The 24,080-nt window shown below is 45.4% G+C and overlaps 1 protein-coding gene across 1 annotated transcript in view; it reads right to left on the reverse strand.

Moving 5' to 3' along the window:
• Positions 1–16,049, reverse strand: part of TGFBI (transforming growth factor beta induced) — a 172,959-nt gene extending 156,910 nt beyond the window's left edge. Inside the window, exons 1-2 of the mRNA XM_073571608.1 lie at positions 15,850–16,049; positions 15,506–15,604 (exon numbers count right to left, since the gene is read on the reverse strand). Coding sequence (XP_073427709.1) covers positions 15,506–15,604; positions 15,850–15,968 — 218 coding nt within the window. The 5' untranslated portion in view covers positions 15,969–16,049. The remainder of the gene's footprint in view (positions 1–15,505; positions 15,605–15,849) is intronic.
• Between the last annotated feature and the right edge of the window lie 8,031 nt (positions 16,050–24,080).

The raw sequence follows: 24,080 nt of genomic DNA on the forward strand, positions 1-24,080 counted from the left end.
AATGGTGCGTGGGGATTAACCCTGGGTCACAACAGTCTGATAGTCAGAGATTGGTCTAGAGTGCATGTGGGATTCCCTACGCCATTATCTGGAGTAGGGTAGGGTAATTTGCAATAGCTGGAATTTTTTGTTCCTGATACACTAACAGCTTGGCATGGAACTATTGGTATGGCCAATTTTTCAAAGTGTGTCAGGAGCTGTTTTTAACACAATGTCATACCGCATGCTGCTTGTGCTACTCTGAGCAGCCTAAACATGCTACCATGGCCTGTAGCATCTCTAGACTTATCTCCCATTGTGGACATTTGGAACTTCATTTGTCAACAGTTGCAAAGGGAGCTGTCAGCAGCATATCTTGATGATTTGCATGCTCAAGCGCATTTAGTGTGACAACATTCTTCAGACTTCAATTTTTAATCTCTTTGCTAGCATGTTAATTTGTGCAAAAAGTATTTAGTCAGACATGAATTGTGTAAGTTCTCCCACTTAAAAAGATGAGAGAGGCCTGTAATTGACATCATAGGTAGACCACAACTATGAGAGTCAAAATGAGAAAACAAATCCCGAAAATCACTTTGTCTGATTTAGCAAGATTTATTTAGCAAATTATGTTGGAAAAAAAGTATTTGGTCATCATTAACAAAAGTTCATCTCAATATTTTGTTATATATCCTTTGTTGGCAATGACAGAAGTCAAACGTTTTCTGTAAGTCTTCACAAGGTTGGCACACACTGTTGGTGGTATGTTGGCGCATTCTTCCATTCAGATCTCCACTAGAGCAGTGATGTTTTGGACCTGTCGCTGGACAACATGGACTTTCAAATCCCTCCAAAGGTTTTCTATGGGGTAAGGATCTGGAGACTGGCTAGGCCACTCCAGGATCTTCATATACTCGTTTGTTGTCCTGGCGGTGTGCTTGGGATTGGGAATGACCCATCCACATTTTATCTTCAATGCCCTTGCTGATGGATGGGGTTTGCACGCAAAATCTCATGATACATTGCCCCATTCATTCTTTCATGTACACAAATCAGTAGTGCTTCACAGTAGGTATGGCATTCTTTGGATGCAACTCAGCATTCTGTCTCCTCCAAACACGACGAGTTTTGTTTCTACCAAGCAGTTCTACTTTGGTTTCATCAGACCACATGACATTCTCCCAATACTCTTCTAGATAATCCAAATGCTCTCTAGTAAACATCAGATGGGCCATACATGTACTGGCTTAAGCAGGAGGACACGTCTGGCACAGCAGGATCTGAGTCCCTGGTGGTGTAGTGTGTTACTGATGGTAGCCTTTGTTACGCTGGTCCCAGCTCTACGCATGTCATTCACTAGATCCTTTCGTGTGGTTCTGGGATTTTTGCCCGTTCTTATGATCATTGTGACCCCATGGGGTGAGGTCTTGCGTGGAGCCCCAGATTGAGGGAGATTATCAGTCGTCTTGTATGTCTTCCATTTTCTTATTATTGCTCCCACAGTAGATTTTATCACACCAAGCTGCTTGCCTATTGCAGATTCAGTCTTCGCAGCCTGGTGCAGGACTTCAGTTTTGTTTCTGGTGTTCTTCGACAGCTCTTTGGTCTTAACCATTTTGGAGTTTGGAGTGTGACTGTTTGAGGTTGTGGACAGGTGTCTTTTATACTGATAACAAGTTCAAACAGGTGCCATTACTACAGGTAATTAGTGGCGGACAGAGGAGCCTCTTAAAGAAGAAGTTATAGGTCTGTGAGTGCCAGAAATCTTGCAAGTTTTAAGGTGACCAAATACTTATTTTCCACCATAAGTTACAAAATAAATCTTGCCAAATCTGACAAGGTGATTTTCTTGATGTTTTCTCAGTTTTGACTCTCATAGTTGTGGTCTACATATGATGTCAATTACAGGCCTCTCTCATCTTTTTAAGTGGGAGAACTTGCACAATTGGTGGATGACTAAATACTTTTTTTCCCCACTGTATGTGTATTAACAGTCATACTCAATATAAATGAGTTGAGTTGTTTGGAAAAGTTTCCATTTTATCATCATCATCATCATCATCATCATCATCATCATCATCACCATTATTATTATTATTATAGTGCCATTTATTCCATGGTGCTTCACATGTGAGGAGGGGTATACATAATAAAAAGGAGTAAAGTAATCTTAAACAATACAAGTCACAACTGGTACAGGAGAAGAGAGGACCCTGCCCGCGAGGGCTCACAATCTACCTGGGATGGGTGAGGATACAGTAGGCGAGGGTAGAGCTGGTTGAGCAGTGGCTTGGTTGATCAGTGGTTACTGCAGGCTGTAGGCTTGTCAGAAGAGGTAGGTATTCATGATTTTTGAAGGTTTCCATGGTAGGCGAGAGTCTGATATATTGTGGTGGAGCGTTCCAGAGTAGAAGTATGCATGGGAGTGGGAGAAATCTTGTATGTGATTGTGGGAAGAGGAGATAAGAGGGGATTCAAGAAAGAGATCTTATGAGGATCGGAGGTTGCATGTAGATAAGTACTGGAAGACGAGGTCAGAGATCTATGAAGGGGACAGGTTGTTGATGACTTTGTATTCCATGGTTAGGGTTTTGGACTGGAGTCTTTGGGTAATGGGGAGCCAGTGCAGGGACTGAAAGAGGGGAGAGGCTAGGGAATAGCAGGGGGACAGGTGGATTAGTCGAGCAGCATAGTTTAGAATAGATTGGAGGGGTGCGAGAGTGTTAGAGCAGAGGCCCCAGAGCGGGAGGTTGCAATAGTCAAGGTGGGAGATGATGAAGGCATGGAAGTTATGAACTGGTCACCGAGTAGGATGGCAGGAATAGGCTAGGCCACCAGGAAACCAGAAAGGTTGGTAACTTAGCAGATTGCAGACCCCTAATCTTAACAACACAAGTAGCAGTAGCTGTTGTGAATTCTCTCTCTGGCTTTGCTGAGGGTGGTGAAGCTGGTCAGATTGACAGAGAGGTTGCGAGTTCTCTTTCTGGGCTCCCTCTGGTGGTTACTGGAGGTAGTGGAGCTGATATGATTGACAGAGGCTTGCCACCTGATAATGAGGAAGACGACTGGAGATCTGGGGTTTCTGATTGGGATTTAAGACAGCTGACTCCCTCTATCCCTGCTGGTGATTTTCTTCCTGTTCCTTCTGAGGTCTGATGTCTCCTACTCTTTCCCTGCATGGTTCAGCTAAGTGATTCATTTGCTATTCTGTTTGCATTTGATCTGGTTTTGTCTATCTCAGCTTTGTGTGGGTCAGCCAGCTCCGGCTGGGGCTGTGCTGAATCACTGCCCATATGTTAATGCTTGTGCCAGTTTGTTTTGTCCCCTGTTATATTGGTCTCTTTTGCTTTGCTTTCAGAATATACTAGAGTGCTGATATAGTGGGGGCGAAGTCGTGCGCCCGACTTCAGTGTTTTTGTGCATCAGACGTGTTGGACTTTTTGCAGGTTTTTTTTGCATGATTGCAGTGTCTTTCCTTTCCTGTCCTGTCTAGTCAGTGTGGGCCCAGTCTATTGCTCAGTCTATTTTTCTGCCTGAGTTTGTGTTTTCATCTTGTCTCACCGACAATATATGTTTGGGGGCTATCTATTCCTTTGGGGTCTGCTCCTGGGCAGTTTAGATTTCCCCTTTCTTGCTTTAGGCTTAGTTAGCTCTCCGGCTGTGCCGAGGCATCTAGGATCATCGTAGGTACGCTCCACGGCTACTGCTAGTTGTGTGGACAGGATCAGGGGTCTGCAATCGGTTTAGTTTCCAACCTCTCTGTTTTTTCTGTGGCTTAGCTTGGGCTGCTATCCTGCTCGGTGACCCATTCATAACAAATAGCCGTGGGGCGCACCTACGATGCCTTAGACGCCTTGGCACAGCCGGAGAGCTGAAAGCTGAAATCTAAACTGCCCCAGAGTAGAACCCCAAAAGAATAAATAGCCCCAAATATATATTGTCAGTGAGACAAGATGAGACACAAACGCAGGCAGAAAATAGGCTGAGCACATGATGGGGCCCAAACTGACTAGAAAGGATAGGAAAAGAAAGACACTGTCTGCTATTGTGAATTCCCTTGCTCAGACTTCTGGGCTGGAGCTCCCTCTGGTGGTTACTGGGAGTAGTGGAGCTGGCCAGTCTGATGGAAATTTGCCACCTGACGATAATGATTAGGAATCTGGAATTACTGGCTGGGAGCATATAAATGAGCAGGCTTCCCTTGGTGGTTGCTGGTGATTTCCTACTTGAGCATTTTGAGCTCTTCAGTCTCCTGCCTTATCTGCATGGTTCAGTTAAGTGATTCTTTTGCTAATCCTTTGCATCTAATCTGGTTGTGCCTTTTTTTTTGCTTTCTGCTTTGTTGCGAGGGTTCAGCGTACTCCCTGCTGGGGGCAGTGCTGGGCCCTGCTCCATATGTTACAGCTTGAGCTAGTTTGTTCAGTCCCCTGCTATGTTAGTATCTTTTGCTTTGCCTCCAGTTCACACCAGAGTGCTGATCTAGCGGGGGTGAGGGCGTGTGGCCTCAGGCTTTTTGAATATCAGATGTGTTGGATTTTTAGGGTTTTTGCGTGATTGCAGACAGTATCTTTTCTGTCCTGTCCTATCTAGACATTTTGGGAACCATCATTTGCTCAGTCTATTTTCTGCCTGTGTTTGTGTTTCATCTTGTCTCACCGACAATATATGTTTGGGGGCTGTCTATTCTTTTGGGGATGTGCTCCGGGGCAGTTTAGATTTCACCTTTCTGCTTTAGGCTTAGTTAGCTCTCCGGCTGTGCCGAGGCGTCTAGGGCATTGTAGGAATGCTCCATGGCTAGTGCTAGTTGTGTTGATAGGATCAGGGGTCGCAATCCGCTGAGTTACCAACCTCTCTGGTTTCCTAGTGGTTTGGCCTGTTCCTGCTATCCTCCTCGGTGACCCATTCACAACAGTCTGCAATCACGCAAAAACCCTAATAAACCCAACACGTCTGATGTACATAAAAACACTGAGGCCTCACGACCTCTCCCCCACTATATCAGCATTCTGGTGAAAACTGGCAGAAAAGCAAAAGAGACTAATATAACAGGGGACTGAACAAACTGACACAAGCTGTAAAATATGGAGCATCGTTCAGTACTGCCCCAGCAGGGAGCACGCTGAACCCTCACAGCAAAGCAAAAAGAGGCAAAACCAGATCAGATGCAAAGGATTAGCAAATGAACAACTTAACTGAAAAATGCAGGATCAGGCAGGAGACAGCAGACCTCAGAATGCACAGGAAGAAACTAACCACCAGCAGCCACTGAAGGAAGCCTGCACACTTAAATATTCCAGTTAATAACCCCTGATTTCCAATCATCGTCGTCAGGTGGCAGACTTCGGCCAGCTCCACTACCCACAGTAACCACCAGAGGGAGCCCCGACTCAGAAGTCAAATCGAGAGCGTTCACAACACATGGACTAGGGTTTTTGCAGATTCTTGGTTGTGGAATGTACGGATCCGTGAAATATTTTTGAATTGAAGTCGTCAGGAAGTGGAAAGGGCTTGGACATGTGGTTTGAAAGAGAGATCAGTGTCAAGGATTACCCTGAGGCAGTGAGCTTGTGGGACTGGGGAGAGTGGGCAGCCCTTTACTTTAAAAGATAGGTACGCTGGGGGAGTCGAATGAGATGGGGAAAAGATGATGAATTCTGTTTTGCCCATATTAAGTTTTAGAAATCTAGCGGAGAAGAAGGATGATATAGCAGACAGACATTGTGGGATTCTGGTTAATAGGGAGGTGATATTTGGTCCAGAGATGTACAGTGCCTTACGAAAGTATTCGGCCCCATGGAACTTTTCATCCTTTTCCCACAAATCATGCTTCAAACATAAAGATACCAAATGTAAATTTTTGGTGAAAAATCAACAAGTGGGACACATTTGTGAAGCTGAATGAAAATTATTGGTTATTTTAAATTTTTTTGGGAAATTCAAAAACTGAAAAGTGGGGCGTGCAATATTATTCGGCCCCTTTACTTTCAGTGCAGCAAACTCACTCCAGAAGTTCATTGTGGATCTCTGAATGATCTAATATTTTCCTAAATGACTAATGATGATAAATATAATTCACCTGTGTGTAATCAATTCTCCGTATAAATGCACCTGCTCTGTGATAGTCTCAGGGTTCTATTTCAAGCACAGACAGCATCATGAAGACCAAGGAACACAACAGGCAGGTCCGTGATACTGTTGTGGAGAAGTTTAAAGTCGTATTTGGATACAAAATGATTTCCAAAACTTTAAACATCCCAAGGAGCACTGTGCAAGCGATCATATTGAAATGGAAGGAGTATCATACTACTGCAAATCTACCAAGACCCGGCCATCCCTCTTGATTTTCATCTCAAACAAGGAGAAGACTGATAAGGCCTCTTTTACACTTCCGTTTTTGACCATCAGTCAAAATCCGCCAGTTTTTGAAAAAAACGGATCCGCCATTTTTTTTGGCAGATCCGTTTTTTTCCCATTGAATTGCATTACCGGCGGATCCGCCAAAATGTTTGCGTCCGCCGGCATGCCTGAACGGACCCTGCAACTTTTTTTTGGCTGTAGGATCCGCATTTTACAGTGCGCATGCCCGGAGAAAGGAAGTCAGCCGGGGATTTAACCCTGAAATCCTTTCTGGCGGTGGAAAAAAATTCTCTCTCTCTCTCACTCTCTCTCTCTCGACTGCGGTTCCTTTACAATTCTGCATTCAACGGATCCGTCAAAAAAAACGGCCCGGTGGCATCCGTTTGCATCAGTTACAAACGGATCCGCTTTCCGCCATTTTGGCGGATTTTAACTGACAAGAAAAAACGGAAGTGTGAAAGAGGCCTAAGAGATGCAGCCAAGAGGCCCATGATCACTCTGGATGAACTGCAGAGATCTACAGCTGAGGTGGGACAGTCTATCCATAGAACAACAATCAGTTGTACACTGCACAAATCTGGCCTTTATGGAAGAGTGGCAAGAAGAAAGCCTTTTCTCAAAAATATCCATAAAAAGTATTGTTTAAAGATTGCAACAAGCCACCTGGGCGAAACACCAAACATGTGGAAGAATGTGCTCTGGTCAGATGACACCAAAATCGAACATTTTCGCAACAATGCCAAACGATATGTTTGGTGTAAAGGCAACACAGCTCATCACCCTAAGCACACCATCCCCACTGTCAAAGATGGTGGTGGCAGCATCATGGTTTGGGCCTGCTTTTCTTCAGCAGGGACAGGGAAGATGGTTAAAATTGATGGGAAGATAAACCGCTGCGGAATATGTTAGCACTATATAAAAATAAAGATTATTATTATTATTATGAAGATGGATGGAGCCAAATACAGGACCATTCTTGAAGAAAACCTGTTGAAGTCTGCAAAAGACCTGAGACTGGGACAGAGATTTGTCTTCCAACAAGACAATGATCTCAAATATATAGCAAAATCTACAATGGAATGGTTCGCAAATAAACATATCCAGGTGTTAGAATGGCCAAGTCAAAGTCCAAACCTGAATCCCATCGAGAATCTGTGGAAAGAGCTGAAAACTGCTGTTCACAAACCATCTCCATCAAACCTCACTGAGCTCGAGCTGTTTGCCAAGGAAGAATGGGCAAGAATTTCAGTCTCTTGATGTACAAAACTGATAGTGATATACCCCAAGCGACTTGCAGCTGTAATCACAGCAAAAGGTGGCGCAACAAAGTATTAAATTAAAGGGACCGAATAATATTGCCCGTCCCACTTTTCAGTTTTTGAATTTCCTTGTAGACAGTTGTGGTAACTGAGGCCTATTATTCTTATCATTTCCATGGTGTTATCCTCCTTCTGTAAAGCTGGAAATAACACAATTTATTACCGTGTCAACACAGACCTCCCTCTGGCACAGACTGCAGGGGGAGCCCAGTATCACACAGGATAGGATTAGATACATGGCTCAGCAGTCAGTATCACACAGGATAGGATGAGATACACGGCTCAGCAGACAGTATCACACAGGATAGGATTAGATACCCAGCTCAGAAGACAGTATCACACAGGATAGGATTAGATACACAGGTCAGCAGACAGCATCACACATGTTAGGAATAGATACACAGCTCAGCAGACAGTATCACACAGGATAGGAATAGATGCACAGCTCAGCAAACAGTAGCACAGAGGACAGGATTACATACACAGGTCAGCAGACAGTATCACACAGGATAGGATTAGATACTTGGCTCAGAACACAGTATCACACAGGATAGGATTAGATACTTGGCTCAGAACACAGTATCACACAGGATAGGATTAGATACACAGATCAGCAGACTTTAATACACAGGATAGGATTAGATACACAGCTCAGCAGACTGTAATACACAGGATAGGATTAGACGCACAGCTCAGCAGACTGTAATACACAGGATAAGATTAGATGCACAGCTCAGCAGTCAGTATCACACAGGATAGGATTAGAAACATGGCTCAGGAGACTGTAATACACATGATAGGATTAGATACACAGCTCAGCAGACTGTATCACACAGGATAGGATTAGATACACAGCTCAGCAGACTAATACACAGGATAGGATTAGAGACACAGCTCAGCAGACAATATCACACAGGAGAGGATTAGATACACAGCTCAGCAGACTAATACACAGGATAGGATTAGATACACAGCTCAGCGGACTGTAATACACAGGAGAGGATTAGAAACACAGCTCAGCAGACAGTATCACACAGGAGAGGATTAGATACACAGCTCAGCAGACTAATACAAAGGATAGGATTAGAAACACAGCTCAGCAGACAGTATCACACAGGAGAGGATTAGAAACATGGCTCAGGAGACTGTAATACACAGGATAGGATTAGATACACATCTCAGCAGACTGTAATACACAGGATAGGATTAGATACGCAGCTCAGCACACAGTACCACACAGGATAGGATTAGATACATGGCTCAGAAGACTGTAATACACAGGATAGGATTAGATACACAGCTCAGCAGACTGTAATACACAGAATAGGATTAGATACACAGCTCAGCAGACTGTATCACACAGGAGAGGATTAGATACCCTGCTCAAAAGACAGTATTACGCAGGATAGGATTAGATACACGGCTCAAAAGACCTGTGTATCTAATCCTATCCTGTGTGATACTGACTGCTGAGCTATCTATCTAATCCTCTTCTGTGTGATACTGTCTGCTGAGCCGTGTATCTAATCCTATCCTGTGTGATACAGTCTGCTGAGCCGTGTATCTAATCCTATCCTGTGTGATACAGTCTGCTGAGCTGGGTATCTAATCCTATCCTGTGTTTTACTGTCTGCTCAACTGTGTATCTAATCCTATCCTGTGTTTTACTGTCTGCTGAGCCGTGTACCTAATCCTATCCTGCGTGATACTGACTGCTGAGCCGTCTATCTAATCCTCTCCTGTGTGATACTGTCTTTTGAGCCGTGTATCTAATCCTATCCTGTATGATACAGTCTGCTGAGTTATGTATCTAATCCTATTCTGTGTGATACTGTCTGCTGAGCTGTGTATCTAATCCTATTCTGTGTATAACATAGTGTTCCAGCAGGACTTAAACCTGAAGTATAAATCAAGATTGGCAAAGGAATCATTCAATGACGATGAAGTAGAGGTGCTGGATTGGCACTTACAGTCCCCAGACCTCAACCCAATCAAACGCTTTTGGGTAGAGTTGAAGAAAAAGATGTATATATACCCAAGTGATTCAACCAGTATACACCAACTTTGGGAACGTGTAGAAGAAACCTGAGATCAAAATTTGGTCGATACATGTTTGGATCTGATCTCTGATCGAGAACATGCCCAGAAGGATTCAGGCAATGTTGAAAATGACAGATGGATTTTCAAAATATTAACAAAATTATTAAATTTACATATTTAGGAGCAAAACAGTAACAATCCAGTGACATATCAAAAACTTGCATATCTAATGATATGCTACATAGTTGCAAGTCAAATTTATGTATGAGATATACAAGATGATTGTCTACAAAATGATGGTAGTCTCACATTCTCAGCAGTAGTGGATAATATGGAACCTGAAAGTCAAAAGTTCAAAACATTGTTACTCTTTTGCTCTTCACTGTAATGGCCCAGGACATTCGAGCACGATCAGCGATATCCAGCGGGGGGGGGGGGGGGGGGGTCGACGTTGCGTGTCACATGTAGCGAGATCGCTGGCAAGGTCGCTGTTGTGTCACAAAATCGGTGACGCTTCAGCGATCTCGCTAACGATCTCGTTATGTGAGACAGGGGCTTTAGTGGTGATGTCAGTAAGGTTATCGCAGTTCACAGGCCGACTCACACACATGCTGCCGTGAGAACTGCTGCCTGTGGCAAGTAGTAATCTTAATTACATCATCGCTCATCACTACGTTATCAGGCCGCTATCAGTGTGTTCGGCTGCTGTACTGAGTGATCATTTTACTGTTTTCCACCGATCAGTACAGCATCTGGATTAACCAGAGATGGAGATCAATGTGGAAAGCGGGATGGATTTTACGGCAGACCACTTTTAATTTTTTTCGTTTGTATGGGAATTAATAGATAAAAGAAGGTTGGGGAATGATTTTTTTCAATTAAAGGACTTTTCTGTGTGTGTGTCTTTATTACTTTTTACTACAGGGTTACTAATGAGGATGTCTCATAGATGCCTCTCTATTACTAACCTTTGGGCTTGATGCAGCTGACATTACAAAGCTGACTTCAACCCCAAAACCATTACACCACTTGTCAACACACCAGGGGCAGCAGGAAACGCCAAGGCTAAGCACCATAATTGGCACATCTAATGGATGTGCCATTTCTGGGGTGAATGAAAGCTGGTGTTATAAGACTGGGAGGGGGCCAATATCCATGGCCATTTCCCAGCCTATTAAGATCAGCCCGCAGCTGTCTGTTTAGCCTTTGCTGCTTATTAAACATAGGGGACCCCACATCATTTTTTTGGGTCCCCACTTTTTAATAACCAGTATAGGCTATGCAGACAGCTGTGAGATGATATTAATAGTCTGTGAAGCTTTATGGATTTTGGTTCCTTTCCAGAATAATAGCACCAGCCCCTATCTGTCTGCTTTCCCTCAGCTGGTTAACAAAATTAAGGGGTACTCCACGCCATTTTTTAAATTAAATTACTTATTTCATGCATGTTATTCACTGACGGCGGGTGCTGACTACAGCTTTCATGAGTGTCACTTGGACTTTCTGATTGCACGGAGATCAGAAGAGTATGATGATAGTTGTGGCCAGCAACGGGAGACTGGGAAAAGCATTAACTTTACTCCTTTCCCCAGCCACTGAGGCATGCCGCAGGAGCATTTAATTTCAGGACGTATAACATGGATGTCACACGGATGTCATCTGTGTGTCTTCAGTGTGCATGTGTGTTGCATGCATTTAATCTGTGGTGCCGGAAAAAAAGGACATGTGTGCTGGTTTTTCAAAAGGACACATGGTCCGTCTGAAAAACCTGACATGTGCACTGCACCTTTGAATACAATGGGTGTGCATGTGTATGTCCTTAAAGAGTGGACCACATGTGGACAAAAAAACAGACATGTGAAAGGGGCCTTACGCAAGAGACCAAGTAATACGCTTGGTGTAAGTTCCTTTTTCTTTTACTATCTATCAGATATCAATAATTATCAGCTAGCTCCTGGATGAGCAATAACAAACATGTAATTTAAGATGTACTTTAATCAAAATCAAGATTTTGGACACCAATTTTCATGTGGTTTTATAGGCAATGATTACAAGACTGGCAGGTTTTGAAGAATAGAATTAATTAAAACTCATATGGTACACATACAGAACATAGAGAATCATAGTCAAAACTACAATACCATCCAGAGATTCACAAGGGAAGTTCCTGTCGCATTCATGAGACCATATTAAAGAGAATCTGTCAGTAGAATCATCCCTCCTAAACAGTCTATATGGGCATGTAGATCATAGGAAGATGAATAAAATTATACCTTGATTTCTGGAAACTGATGTCTTTTTCCAGAGACATCCATGTTTATATTATATGCAAATGAGCTGTTTGGGGCTATGGGCTGGCACTGATGTGCATGAGAATCTGCCTCCAGAGCTTATTTTACATTAAGGGGACATTGCCAGTGTGATATGTAATGGCCGCTCTCTGCTCTCTTGATCTCACTGCAGATCTGTGCGTGATTATACCTGACACATCTGCAAGTTCTTCTCAGCTTCCAGCTCATAGGTGGACAGGGCTGCAATACCTACAAAGCTATCCATAACCTTTCTCCTCCATATTTTTCTGAACTAATCTCCCGATACCTTCCCTCACGTAATCTCCAATCCTCCCAAGCCCTCCTTCTCTCCTCCACACTTTTTCGCTCCTCACACAACCGCCTCCAAGACTTCTCCCGAATAGCCCCCATCCTCTGTAATTCTGTGCCCCAACACACCTGACTATCAACTACATTCGGATCCTTCAGACGGAACCTGAAAACCCACCTCTTCAGGAAAGCTCTTAGATACCCCCTGTTTACATTGGAAACCAGCTCCCAGCGTCGCTGATTGCACGCTGGCCAGTGGGAGACCAACGATCAAAAAATGGACCAGGACGTTTGAGCGTGATCAGCGATACCCGGCAGGGGGGGCGGTCACTGATACCTGTCACACACAGTGATATCGCTGGCGAGATCGCTGTGCGTGACGGGGCCTTAAGGGATATCTGTAATTTGTATGTAACCCCTTCTCATGTGCAGCATCATGGAATCAATGGTGCTATATAAATAAATAATAATGATAATGTTGTTACAATACAGTAGAGCTGAGAGAGAAGCAAAAATGTTTTGCAAGAAGGTAAATATCATTTTTCCTGTACTGTTAGTTACATGTCTCACACTGGTAATGCCGCTTCCATGTAAAATAAGCTCTGGAGGCAGAGTTTTCTTCCAGCCAGCGTCCTCCACATAGCCTGGAAGAAGTCATTTACATATAAGAAAAGCATGAATTTCTCTGGAATAAAACATCAGATTGCAGATATCAAGGTATCATGTTATTCAGCTTCCTATGACCTACATGCTCATATAGATAGAGGGTTTATCCTACTGACAGATTCCCTTTGGCTGCAATTTGTTTTAAAGGGAATCTGTCACCTATTTTTAGCCCTATCAGCTGCTGGCACCGCCATCAGGGGCTTATCTACAGCATTCTGTAATGCTGTAGATAAGCCCCTGATTAAACCTGAATGATAAGAAAAACACGTTAGTCGGGTCAGGTGTGATGGGTGTCGGGAAAGGTCAGAGAGGTCCAGCGTCTGCGCACTGCAGTACTTTACTCTGCCCTCAACAGGGCCAATAAAGTATGCCTGCGCAGGAGCCGAGGGAGAAGCAAGGAGGAGGACATCATCGTATGAAGATGGGAGGTGCCGGACCGGACCGCGACACCCATCAGACCAGACCGATGGCCAGGGTGAGTATAATTAACTCTTTTTTCTTATCTTTCAGGTTACATCGGGGGCTTATCTACAGCATTAAAGAATTGCAGCTTATAGGCCAAAAAATATTTGACCGATTCCCTTTACTCACCCTCTCCAGGTCCAAAACTAAGTTATTACCACTGATCAAGGTGACCCATGTGATTGTTATTGTCTTCATCTTGGTCAACATAATGTCAAGGTGTAAACACACAATAATAGACAGAGGGCGCAGTGGTGGAGAGTAAATAAAGCTCAGTTTGTTTCTTAAAAAACTGCAGCCAGGGGACAGGCGCATTTCTGAAACAAGAAAAGCACTTTAAGGTCTCTGCTTGGCTGCCCAAACATATAATTGCTTGTCCCTTTCAAAAAACAATTCTAACAATCTATTCATTATTTGCTATTGAAAGACCCCGTATCTTGTTAGTTTCATGTGTAAGCTAAATGTTGAAAGTTACCACAGCTGAGAAACGCCAGTTCTGGAGCACTCAATTGCCAAGTAGTAAGATTTTGCAATCAAAAGTCAGTCCCCGGGAATGAATATGGCCTTCTGTGTCTGGAAGCAGCAGGGTAAGACATCAGTAACGCCATCTGACCCCGAGTCACTTAGGACCATTTTCAGCTCTGGGTGGTAAATAGATGGAGTTGTTGTATTCTGCCTTTGAGATTTCATGGACTTTCTCAAGTTTCCTCTCACAATTTAGAGGAATAGCAGTTAGTGGGATCTCTTCTTACCAAAACAGTGTCTGTCTGTCTATCTACAGTAACATATCTGTCAGTTCTCAAGGAAAAGCAAAAACATGGATAAACTGCATGTCACATTACCACTAACATTGCATAATATTAACATGCTTTGAACCCCCATAAGCAATATAAACTCATACTACCTAATAACATCAAGGACGCAGGAGACTAGAAATACGTGGCTACAGTCTTCCCAAAACAGCACCTCTTTGGCCTATGAGCGGTGTTTGAAATTGTGCCAGTAAATATGAATGACTTTTTTCCTGGTAGAATAAAGTCATAATTCGGTTGCACACATTTAATTTACCTGTATGTACAGTACTTTTCTGACCCCCATGTATACATATGTATTTATATATATAAAACCCTCACAAAGGACCTGGGGGCATCACATGTGGAGGAAAGGCAATTCTGCCAGCTAATAGGAAAGGGTTCTTTACAGTTAGAGCAGTCAGACTGTGGAACGCACGACCACAAGAGGTAGTAATGGCCGACACTATGACAGCTTTTAAAAAAGGGTTGGATGATATTTTCATAACAAATGGCATTCTGGGTTATACATAATCTAGCCGTAGACATGTATCACTGGTGGAGAAAGGTCAGACTTGATGGGCCTATGTCTTTTTCCAACCTATGTAACTACATATATATTTGGAAACATGAAGGTGGGGGGTAAGAGAATATATAATATACCAGAATTCTGGCAGAAATTCGTCCCAAGAATTGACAATTCCATGTGCATGTACTGATTTCTTTCCTCTATGGTGGTGTAAGGGCAGGGGCGGACACTAGTAGCTTGGGGGCCCTGTGCAAGAAATGTGTCTGGGCCCCCTTCCTTTAATAGAGACAAAGCTACATATATATCATCATTGCCCATTCCACCAAATCCATCATTTCCTCCTCCCCAACATCCCCATCCTTGCATCCTTGCCCATTCCACCACTTCTATCATTTCCATTAACCAGTGACAAATGAGCATCTTAAAAACGTCTTCCTGCTGGTACAATTTAGGAAAATTGCCCCTGTTGTACATGCAGTGCCTATAACGCATTCAGTGTCTATAACACGGCAATTACCTGCCCCATACAGATGTTCAGGCTTGGAAAATACAAATTCATGTTCCCATTTAGCTTTTTTTTTCACCAGGACAGTATTAAACATTGGTCTGTTAACCTCGTGTTTGCGGTTGTACTTCCACAGCTACTGTAAAAATTCCCTAGCACTGAGCACTCAGCAAACAGTAGCCGTAACCCCCAATGTGTAGTGTCTCCAGAGGAGCGCTGCCTTATGGGTGCCCGAGTGATGGCAGGAGGTCACTTACGTTGACTTGCCACAGATCTTCCGTTGGTACCATTGCTTGCAGTTCGTGTAGTACTGCTTGCTGGAGCCCATCAGCTTCTGGACTGCACACACATTGGGCCTGAGGTGTGAACAAAGGGCAGAAGGTGAATAACACAGGAACACTGGCAGGAAAACACAATTTCACATCATCTCATGATCTATAGTTAAGTGGTAAAATATTCTATAAGAGTGCAAGGAAAATCTGGAAAATTCATAGATAAGGAAATGATTAACAAGATAAAGAAAAGTCAGTATCACTTCAGATTATTGCACGATAAAAGTCTATAACTCATCGCAATTCCTAGGATACCGTCCAGATCTTACCCATGCTGTCTGCCCCTGATCCTGCTGTGCTGGAGGACTTTCTGATATGGATACCTTGCTGAAATGACTATTGTGGCCAGCAGTGTGAGAGCCAAGGCCAGCAGCACAATGCGAGTCATTCTGAGAGCTTAGTGCAGGTTGCGAACTCCCAGTGCTCTGAACTAAAAGCCAGGAAACATAAACTGTGCTGTGTTAAATAGACCAAGAGCTGGAATGGGTGGAGAGAACAAGCTACTGCTGCAATCTGAGCCTGACTTTCCAGGCGGACTCTTTGGGGAATATGTAACCCCTTGGCCGTGTGTCTGGGAGAGTTTCACAAATTCAGAGGTACAATTATTAGGACCGGCCTGGTATCGCCTGCTCTCACCCCTTTCTGCAGAAAGCAACCATTATTATCATTTATATTTATACTTCATATTGTATTTCCAAAATGTTTTACATAGGATGGAAATGTTTCCATTTTTTTCACATTTTCTTCAGGCTTTATATGGATCCTTGCTTATTTTCCCAACTTTTTACTTTGCTTTATTGTTTGCAAAATGAGCAAAGATTATATATCAGGAGGTACGCATCATGGGTCATAGACTGTTTCTATATGATGTTTTTTTTTTTTTATAAAAGTAATATATAGGAAAATAAACACAATTCTCAGCATAGATTGTGTGTGTATTTTTAAAGACAATGTCATTCAGATAATTGAGTTCTATTTACTTACAGTAGTTTCCGTGAAGAGATTTAAGTGACTGCAGCCTGTTTAGTTATAAGACTTTCTGCTAATGGTTGCAAAGTAAGCAAACCATCCATGTGTCTGCAGAATGCCGCATTATTTGTCCTCATGAATACAATGAAAGCTGTAATTCTGTATTACGGTATATTACATATAAACCATCAGTACAGTAATCATATATTCCTTTAATTCCATTTTTGTTCATATCCAGATCTCTAAAATACAAAAAATTTTAATCTTAAAAGTTATTAAAAATAAGGAGTGGCTTGATGGAAAATGCAAGTGTAAGCAGGTGCTGAGATGCAGTACGCAGGAATTGCAGAGCAGAACTGTATAACAGTACCATTTATTTTTTAACAGTAAAGGATAGAGTGCTCTCCTCGCAGGGAATTAATAAGCAGTAACAAAGAGTTATTAGGACAACAAGGATTAAATGAAATAAGCAGAATGAATGCAAGAGTTTACGCTTCAAGCAAAACTTATCGTAGCTCCTGGTGTGGTCCTTAGTCCATAGTCCGATGGGGGTAGTAATACCAACAACTGCCGGCGTAGGGTCCTCCAATGGGGTACAAGGTTAGCGATCAGTCTTCTGGTGGCAGTGGGTGGTCTTTGATTTCACCTGCTGAGCCCGTAGTCTATAAGCCCAGGCAATAAAAGCAGGAAAAGCTGCAGAAGTCTCTGTACCAACCGTGGGGTGATGCATGCTAGCTGGCCAAGGGAACCACACTTCAATGTCCTGTAACCGGCCCATGCTTCTCTGCACGCGCCCGGTCCTATGCTTAGCCAGGTGCCCAGCACTTCCCACACTCACTGTCCCGCTGGAGCATTCAGGAGATCTCGGCCGCAGTAAGTCGCGGCACTGGTGCTCGGAGGGGGGAACACGCTTCTCACTCCCCTACACTCTCCCTGATGGTGGGAAACTGCCTGCTGTTTTGAGCGCCTTCTGTTCTGTCCTACTCTTAACACGCCCACTCTTTCTGGGTCATGGGGTATGTCCGTTCCCCTATTCCTTCCCCCGGGCAACATGGGACGCTGCCCCGACAGTTCCGAACCCAGCTCAGTGCAAGTACCCGCAGCCCAGTCTTTCTCCTTACACTCCCTCTCTCCTTTAGCTTGTCATTCCATGGGCGAGAATTCCTTCAGCAGATGTTCACACTCTTCCATTTCTCGAACAATATGCTGCCAAACAAACTGGTCTTGATCATAACGAGTGGGAGGGATTCCAGTTGTCATCCATTCAGTATGGCGTAGTTCAGGTTGAGTGGTCAAGTCAGGTTGAGTGGTCGAGTCAGGTTGAGTGGTAGAAGACTGGAGCATGTCTGAGTGCCATCGATCAGCAGATTCTGGGGTTTCAGGCCTAGGCACTTCCCTTGGACTGGTGGGTGGCAAACTTTGTAAGTCTGGGAGTCAGCCAAGTGGTTCTTCCTCATCACACTCAGTGACCATGGGGGTGAGCATTTCGGGGGTGTCCAGCACTCTCTCTTTTGAGTCAGGATCCCATGACAGGCAAATCGCAACATGCTACGGTGTACTATTCCGGTTGGCGCCCCTTCTTCCCTTTGGGTTGAATTTCATACACTGGCCTACCAGACCCAAATTGATGTTTCACCCAAAACAGAGTCTTTTCCCACCAAAGTTCTAACTTACCCCGAGGCCGCTTGTCTCACACTAACATTCAATCTCTGGCCTTGAGAGCTGTATCGCGAAGAGGCATCACTTCATGGTGTTGAAGTTCCAGGAACTTGGTCTGTACCAGCCGATGAAGAGTCTGCAGCTAATGGTGATGTTCTCGGACCCAGGAAGACTTACCCATCTGTGGGTAGACTTCTCCAGGATCCAACTCCACCTCTGTGATTTCTTGCCTTTTTCGCCCGAACAGTAGAGTATATGGAGTATATCCTGTTGTACTGTGTACTCGGTTGTTATACACCTACACTAATTCAGCCACATATTCAAGCCACTGTATCTTCCGATTTTTCTCCAATGTTCAGAGCATCTGAATCAGCGTTCGGTTGAAGCGTTCACAAGCTCCATTCCTCTGAGGATGATAGGGTGTCGTCCTTGACTTCTCGATCTTGTACAAGCTATGCAACTCCTCCATCACTCGACCTTGAAAGCAAGCGCCTTGGTCAGAATGGATCCTCTACGGGCAACCGTACACCCAGATGAAGTCTCGGCAGATAGTCTGTGCAGCTGACTCAGCAGTCAGATCCCATATTAGAGTCACCATGGCGAACTTGGTGAAGTGGTCGTCAACACTAGACAATGTTGATACCTGAGATGAGCTGGGCCCACGGTCAAGAAGTCGATCATCAACAGCTCTAAGGGGGCAGAAGTCTCAATGGTCTGCGTCATCTTCTTGGGACCAAAGTGAGCCCCTCTCTCATGGGCCTCCGTAGCCATGACTTGGATCAACTTCTCTGAAAGCACCACCGGCTAGATGACCCCCAACTCTTGTGCTAACTGTACTCTTCTATACAGCAGGCCATCTTCCAGCTGGAATCTTTCCCACTGCCTTAGAATCTGCAGAGTCCCCGGGGACAGAGCATCTCTTTTGCTCCAGCTGGGGAGTTGCTTCAGGGCCACCCACTGTCTCAGCTGCACGAGTTCCTTATCTTCCTGCTGGAGTCGCACCCAGTTATCCCGGGGTCATCCCAGCAACTGTTCCCCAGATTCCTCTCCGATCTGTCCCTGCATCACCTCTAATGACCTGGCAAGGTCCTGGAAACCAGGAATCTCTTCTGCTTCCAACTCTTCATCCCGGTCATGTTCAGGTCGCTCATGGGTCACTCTCGACAGAGCATCAGCATGTGTGTTCTCCGCTCTGACCCAATATGCGATCTTGTACCGGTACTTCGCCAAGCGGGCCACCCACCATTGCTCCAAGGCTCCCAGTTTTGCATTTTACAGGTGGGCTAAGGGTTTGTTGTCAGCCCGTACTAGAACTTCGGGTCATTGGGTGCATTCTCAACATGACTTTAACCTGCTCAGTCCAGTCCCACAGCAATGAATTACTCACTGCAAACATTGGGAGATTGCTGAGCATGGCCCCCAGGGGTAAGCTGGCCCTTAGGGCACCCATAACTGTTGTGATGTCACGGGTGACAGGATACTCTGCCTCCAGCAGGGCGAATTTCTATGACACCCATGACCCTGGATACACCGCTTCAAGCAGGGTGAATTTAAACAATGAAACGTGCAGCCAGATACACCGCCTCCAGCAGGTGAATTTCAATAGTTACACGTGTATCTGGATTCACCGCCACCAGTAGGGTGAATTTAAGGGAATAAGGGAAACACCAGGGAAACCGATACAATGGAGGGACCTGCAATAGGGAATGGGGACATGGAGACTTCCTGCACTCCCCTAAGTCAGTGTCTCTACACTCCTGACGGTCCCTAGGCAGGTTCTGCAGCTGGCGACAAGCAGGATACCTAAAAACCCTAGCTCGCCCTGCACCTATCCCTTTCTATTGAATTGGACGGTGCAGAAACTAATCCCACCACTGCACTAAAACACACATAAGGAATGTTACAAACAGGGAAAAACCACTTAGCTTTGCTCTGTTGCTATTGCTCCCAGCAACAGAGTCCAGCACCTTAGTGCAGCTTTCTTCCTGAATAGCTGCTACTTCACCAAAGCTTTGTCAGAGCTGCAAGGAGCTCCTCACTGTTGCTCCTTCCACATCAGGACTCTGACTAAGCTGCAAGGAACTCTTCTCTAGCTCCTTCCTCCACCAATGATGGTTGGAAATTAACAATATCACCAACCGTGAGTGAGACCACCTGACTCTCCTTTATAGGCAAGAGCCAGAGCCATCACACCTGCTAGTGATTCCCATGTAATAATACTAGCCACCACCGGGGGCAAAACTAGAGCTAAAGACACCACTGTGTAATGACCCTAATAGCCACCGGGGGCAAAACTAACTTTAAGCAAACAGCTTAAAAGAAAAAAAAAGGTTACATGTGCTTTTATCTGTCACAATCCAGCATGGATCGTGACAGTACCCTCCCTCAATGCGGGGCCTCTGGACCCTCAAGACCGCTCCTCATCAAGGAACCACCTACAGAGGGGATGCCCAGATCCAGAGTTCACCCCAGCCACTACCTGAACTTCAGGTTCATGATAAACGAGCACAGCTGGTATTGGCAATGTATGTTCTGGAGGTACCACACATCTCCAAAGCGCCGACCTGGGGAACGGGTTGCGTATGTGCATGTTTGGGGGTAAATCGAGCTGGCAAGACTCCGCAACACACTTCCACTGGATGTTTTTTGGTGGCCACCCATACATGCTCATTCATACACATGTCCGGACCTGAACATTTATTGCCAAACATTAGTTTGTCACAATACGGTTAACTCTTACTGGAACTGACAACAGAGGCGTCCCCCTATGTCACCATACTCACATCCCTGCAATTCACCCAGGGGCTCACCACCCTCCAACCCCTTCCACCACGAGGTCTGCGCCTTCGAGGGTTGGCTAATGACGAGGGTTGAGACTTGCCCCTACTCTCCTGCAGCACATCAACTGCTCCCACGGGAGAGGAAGGGGCAAGTTGCAGAGAGACGGCAGAGACAGTAGCCCCTAGGCAGCAGCCCTCACGCGACTGCCCCCAGCTGACTACTTCCCTAGCCCGCCAATTTATTACCGGGTTGTGCTTTTTCAGCCAAGGGAGGCCTAGTATGATAGGCACTGGCATTCCTTCCAAGACGTAGCATGCCAAGGACTCCTCATGATGTCCTATCCACAGATGGATATTTTCTATGATTTGAGTCAAGCTCCCCCGACTCAGTGGAACAGAGTTAATGGCCTGGACACTTATAGGTAGGGCTAGCATCCTACACCTCAGGCCATGAGTCTGGACAAAGCGAGCATCCATGAGACTGACTCCTGCACCGCTGTCCACAAGCACCGGTATCACCTCCGGTACCCCGCCAGCCAACACCTCCGCTGACATAGTACCTTGGGAGGGCAAAATGGAGGAAATATACACTCCCTGGTCAGCTTCCTCCAAGTGACCAGGGAAATGCAGCTTCTGAGATGGCATAGATAATTTGGCATGCATAGGGCAAGCCTTAAGGACATGACCAGTCTGCCTGCAGTAGAAACATGCCGACACCACTCCCTGAACCGTAGGCAGCCCTGTACACAAACTAGCTCCTCCTACTTGCATGGGTTTGTCTGGAGACTTGGCACGCACTGGGCAGGCTCCCATGAAATGGCCCTGCTTCCCACAAGAAAAGCATACCCCCCACCATGGCGAGCCGCAGACAGCCCACCAACGACACCGGGCTACCTGGGTTCCTCCGTCCGCACTGGTGGGTCCTCCTCCCTAGCGAGGACAACAGGGGGCACATTTTGTGTATGTCTCTCCCTAAGGCATCTATCTATCCAGATGGCAAGGGACATGGCGGCCTCCAGCGACCTGGGGGTGGCGTACTGCACCAGGGTATCCTGCAACTTTGGAGACAGACCCTGCACAAATTGACTCCTAAGTGCAGGGTCATTCCACTGAGTGTCAGTGGCCCACCTCCTAAACTCTAAGCAGTACTCCTCAGCAACCCGGGCTCCCTGTTTACACCTACGGAGTCGGGATTCCACCAGGGAGACGCCATCAGGATCCCCATACACTAGCGCCAAAGCCGCAAAAAACTCGTCCATGGACTCTAATGATGGTGAATCGTCCGGCAGGGAGAAGGCCCAGGATTGGGGATCCCCTTAAGAAGGGACATAATGATTACCACCCGTTGGTCTTCACTCCCTGATGAACGAGGGCACAGCCTGAAGAATAATTTACAGGCTTGCTGAAAAACCAAAAACTGATCTCTCCCTCCAGAAAACCTGTCAGGGAGCCTGTTCCTGAACCAAGCCCCTAAAGCCCACCAACAGCTGCAGTTGCTGCACCAACTCACCGCACAGGCCCCTAATCTCATCAGTAAAGATCTGCAGCATTTGGGCAAAGGTCTGCATTGGGTCCATGACTCAGCAGAAAAAATGTAAGGTTGGTGATAATGTGATGTCACGGGTGACTGGATACTCCGCCTCCAGCAGGGCGAATTTCTATGACACCCGTGACCCTGGATACACCGCCTCCAGCAGGGCGAATTTAAACAATGAAACATGCAGCCAGATACACCGCCTCCAGCAGGTGAATTTCAATAGTTACATGTGTATCTGGATACACCGCCTCCAGCAGGGTGAATTTACAGAGATCAGGGAAACCGATACAATGGAGGGCCCTGCAATAAGGAACGGGGACGTGGAGACCTGCTGAACTCCCCTGAGTCAGTGTCTCTACACACCTGACGGTCCCTAGGCAGGTCCTGCACCTGGCGACGAGCAGGATACCTTAAAACCCTAGCTCGCCCTGCACCTATCCCTTTCTAATGAATTGGACGGTGCAAAAACTAATCCCACCACTGCACTAAAACACAAATAAGGAAAGTTACAAACAGGGAAAAACCACTTAGCTTTGCTCTGTTGCTATTGCTCCCAGCAACAGAGTCCAGCACCTTAGTGCAGCTTTCTTCCTGAATAGCTGCTACTTCACCAAAGCTTTGTCAGAGCTGCAAGGAGCTCCTCACTGTTGCTCCTTCCACATCAGGACTCTGACTAAGCTGCAAGGAACTCTTCTCTAGCTCCTTCCTCCACCAATGATGGTTGGAAATGAACAATATCACCAACCGTGAGTGAGACCACCTGACTCTCCATAATAGGCAAGAGCCAGAGCCATCACACCTGCTAGTGATTCCTGTGTTATAATACTAGCCACCACCGGGGGCAAAACTAGAGCTAAAGACACCACTGTGTAATGACCCTAATAGCCACCGGGGGCAAAACTAACTTTAAGCAAACAGCTTAAAGGGAAAAAAAAAAGGTTACATGTGCTTTTATCTGTCACAATCCAGCATGGATCGTGACAGCTGTCTGGTCTGAAGCCTCTGCGTTCATGGACTGCATCCTGCTGACTACACCAAATGTAAGCAGGTGCTGAGATGCAGTTCGCAGGGATTGCAGAGCAGAACGGTATGACAGTACTATTTATTTTTTAACAGTAAAGAATAGAGTGATCTCCTCACAGGGAGTTAATAAGCAGTGGCAAAGCGTTATTAGGATGACAAGGATTAAACGAAATAAGCAAAATGAATGCAACAGTCTAAGTTTCAAGCAACACTTATCGTAGCTCCTGGTGGGACCCTTGGTCCACAGTCCAATGGGGGTAGTAAGTAAGAGGTGCAAGGTTAGCCATTCGTCTGCTGGTGGCAGCGGGTGGTCTCCGGTTTTACCCGCTGAGCCTCTAGTCCGTAAGCCCGCGCAATCAGAGTGGGAAAAGCTGCAGAAATCTCTGTATGAACTGTGGAGTGATATGTGCTAGCCGGCCAAGGGAACTGCACTTCAATGTCCTGTAACCGGCCCATGCATCTCTGAGCGCATGCGGTCCTATACTTAGCCAGGTGCATGGTGCTTCCCACACTCACTGTCCCACTGGAGCTC

Source organism: Dendrobates tinctorius, unplaced genomic scaffold, assembly GCF_039654945.1.
Source record: "Dendrobates tinctorius isolate UK_male_01 unplaced genomic scaffold, ASM3965494v1 ptg000001l, whole genome shotgun sequence".
In the NCBI taxonomy this organism is placed as follows: domain Eukaryota; kingdom Metazoa; phylum Chordata; class Amphibia; order Anura; family Dendrobatidae; genus Dendrobates; species Dendrobates tinctorius.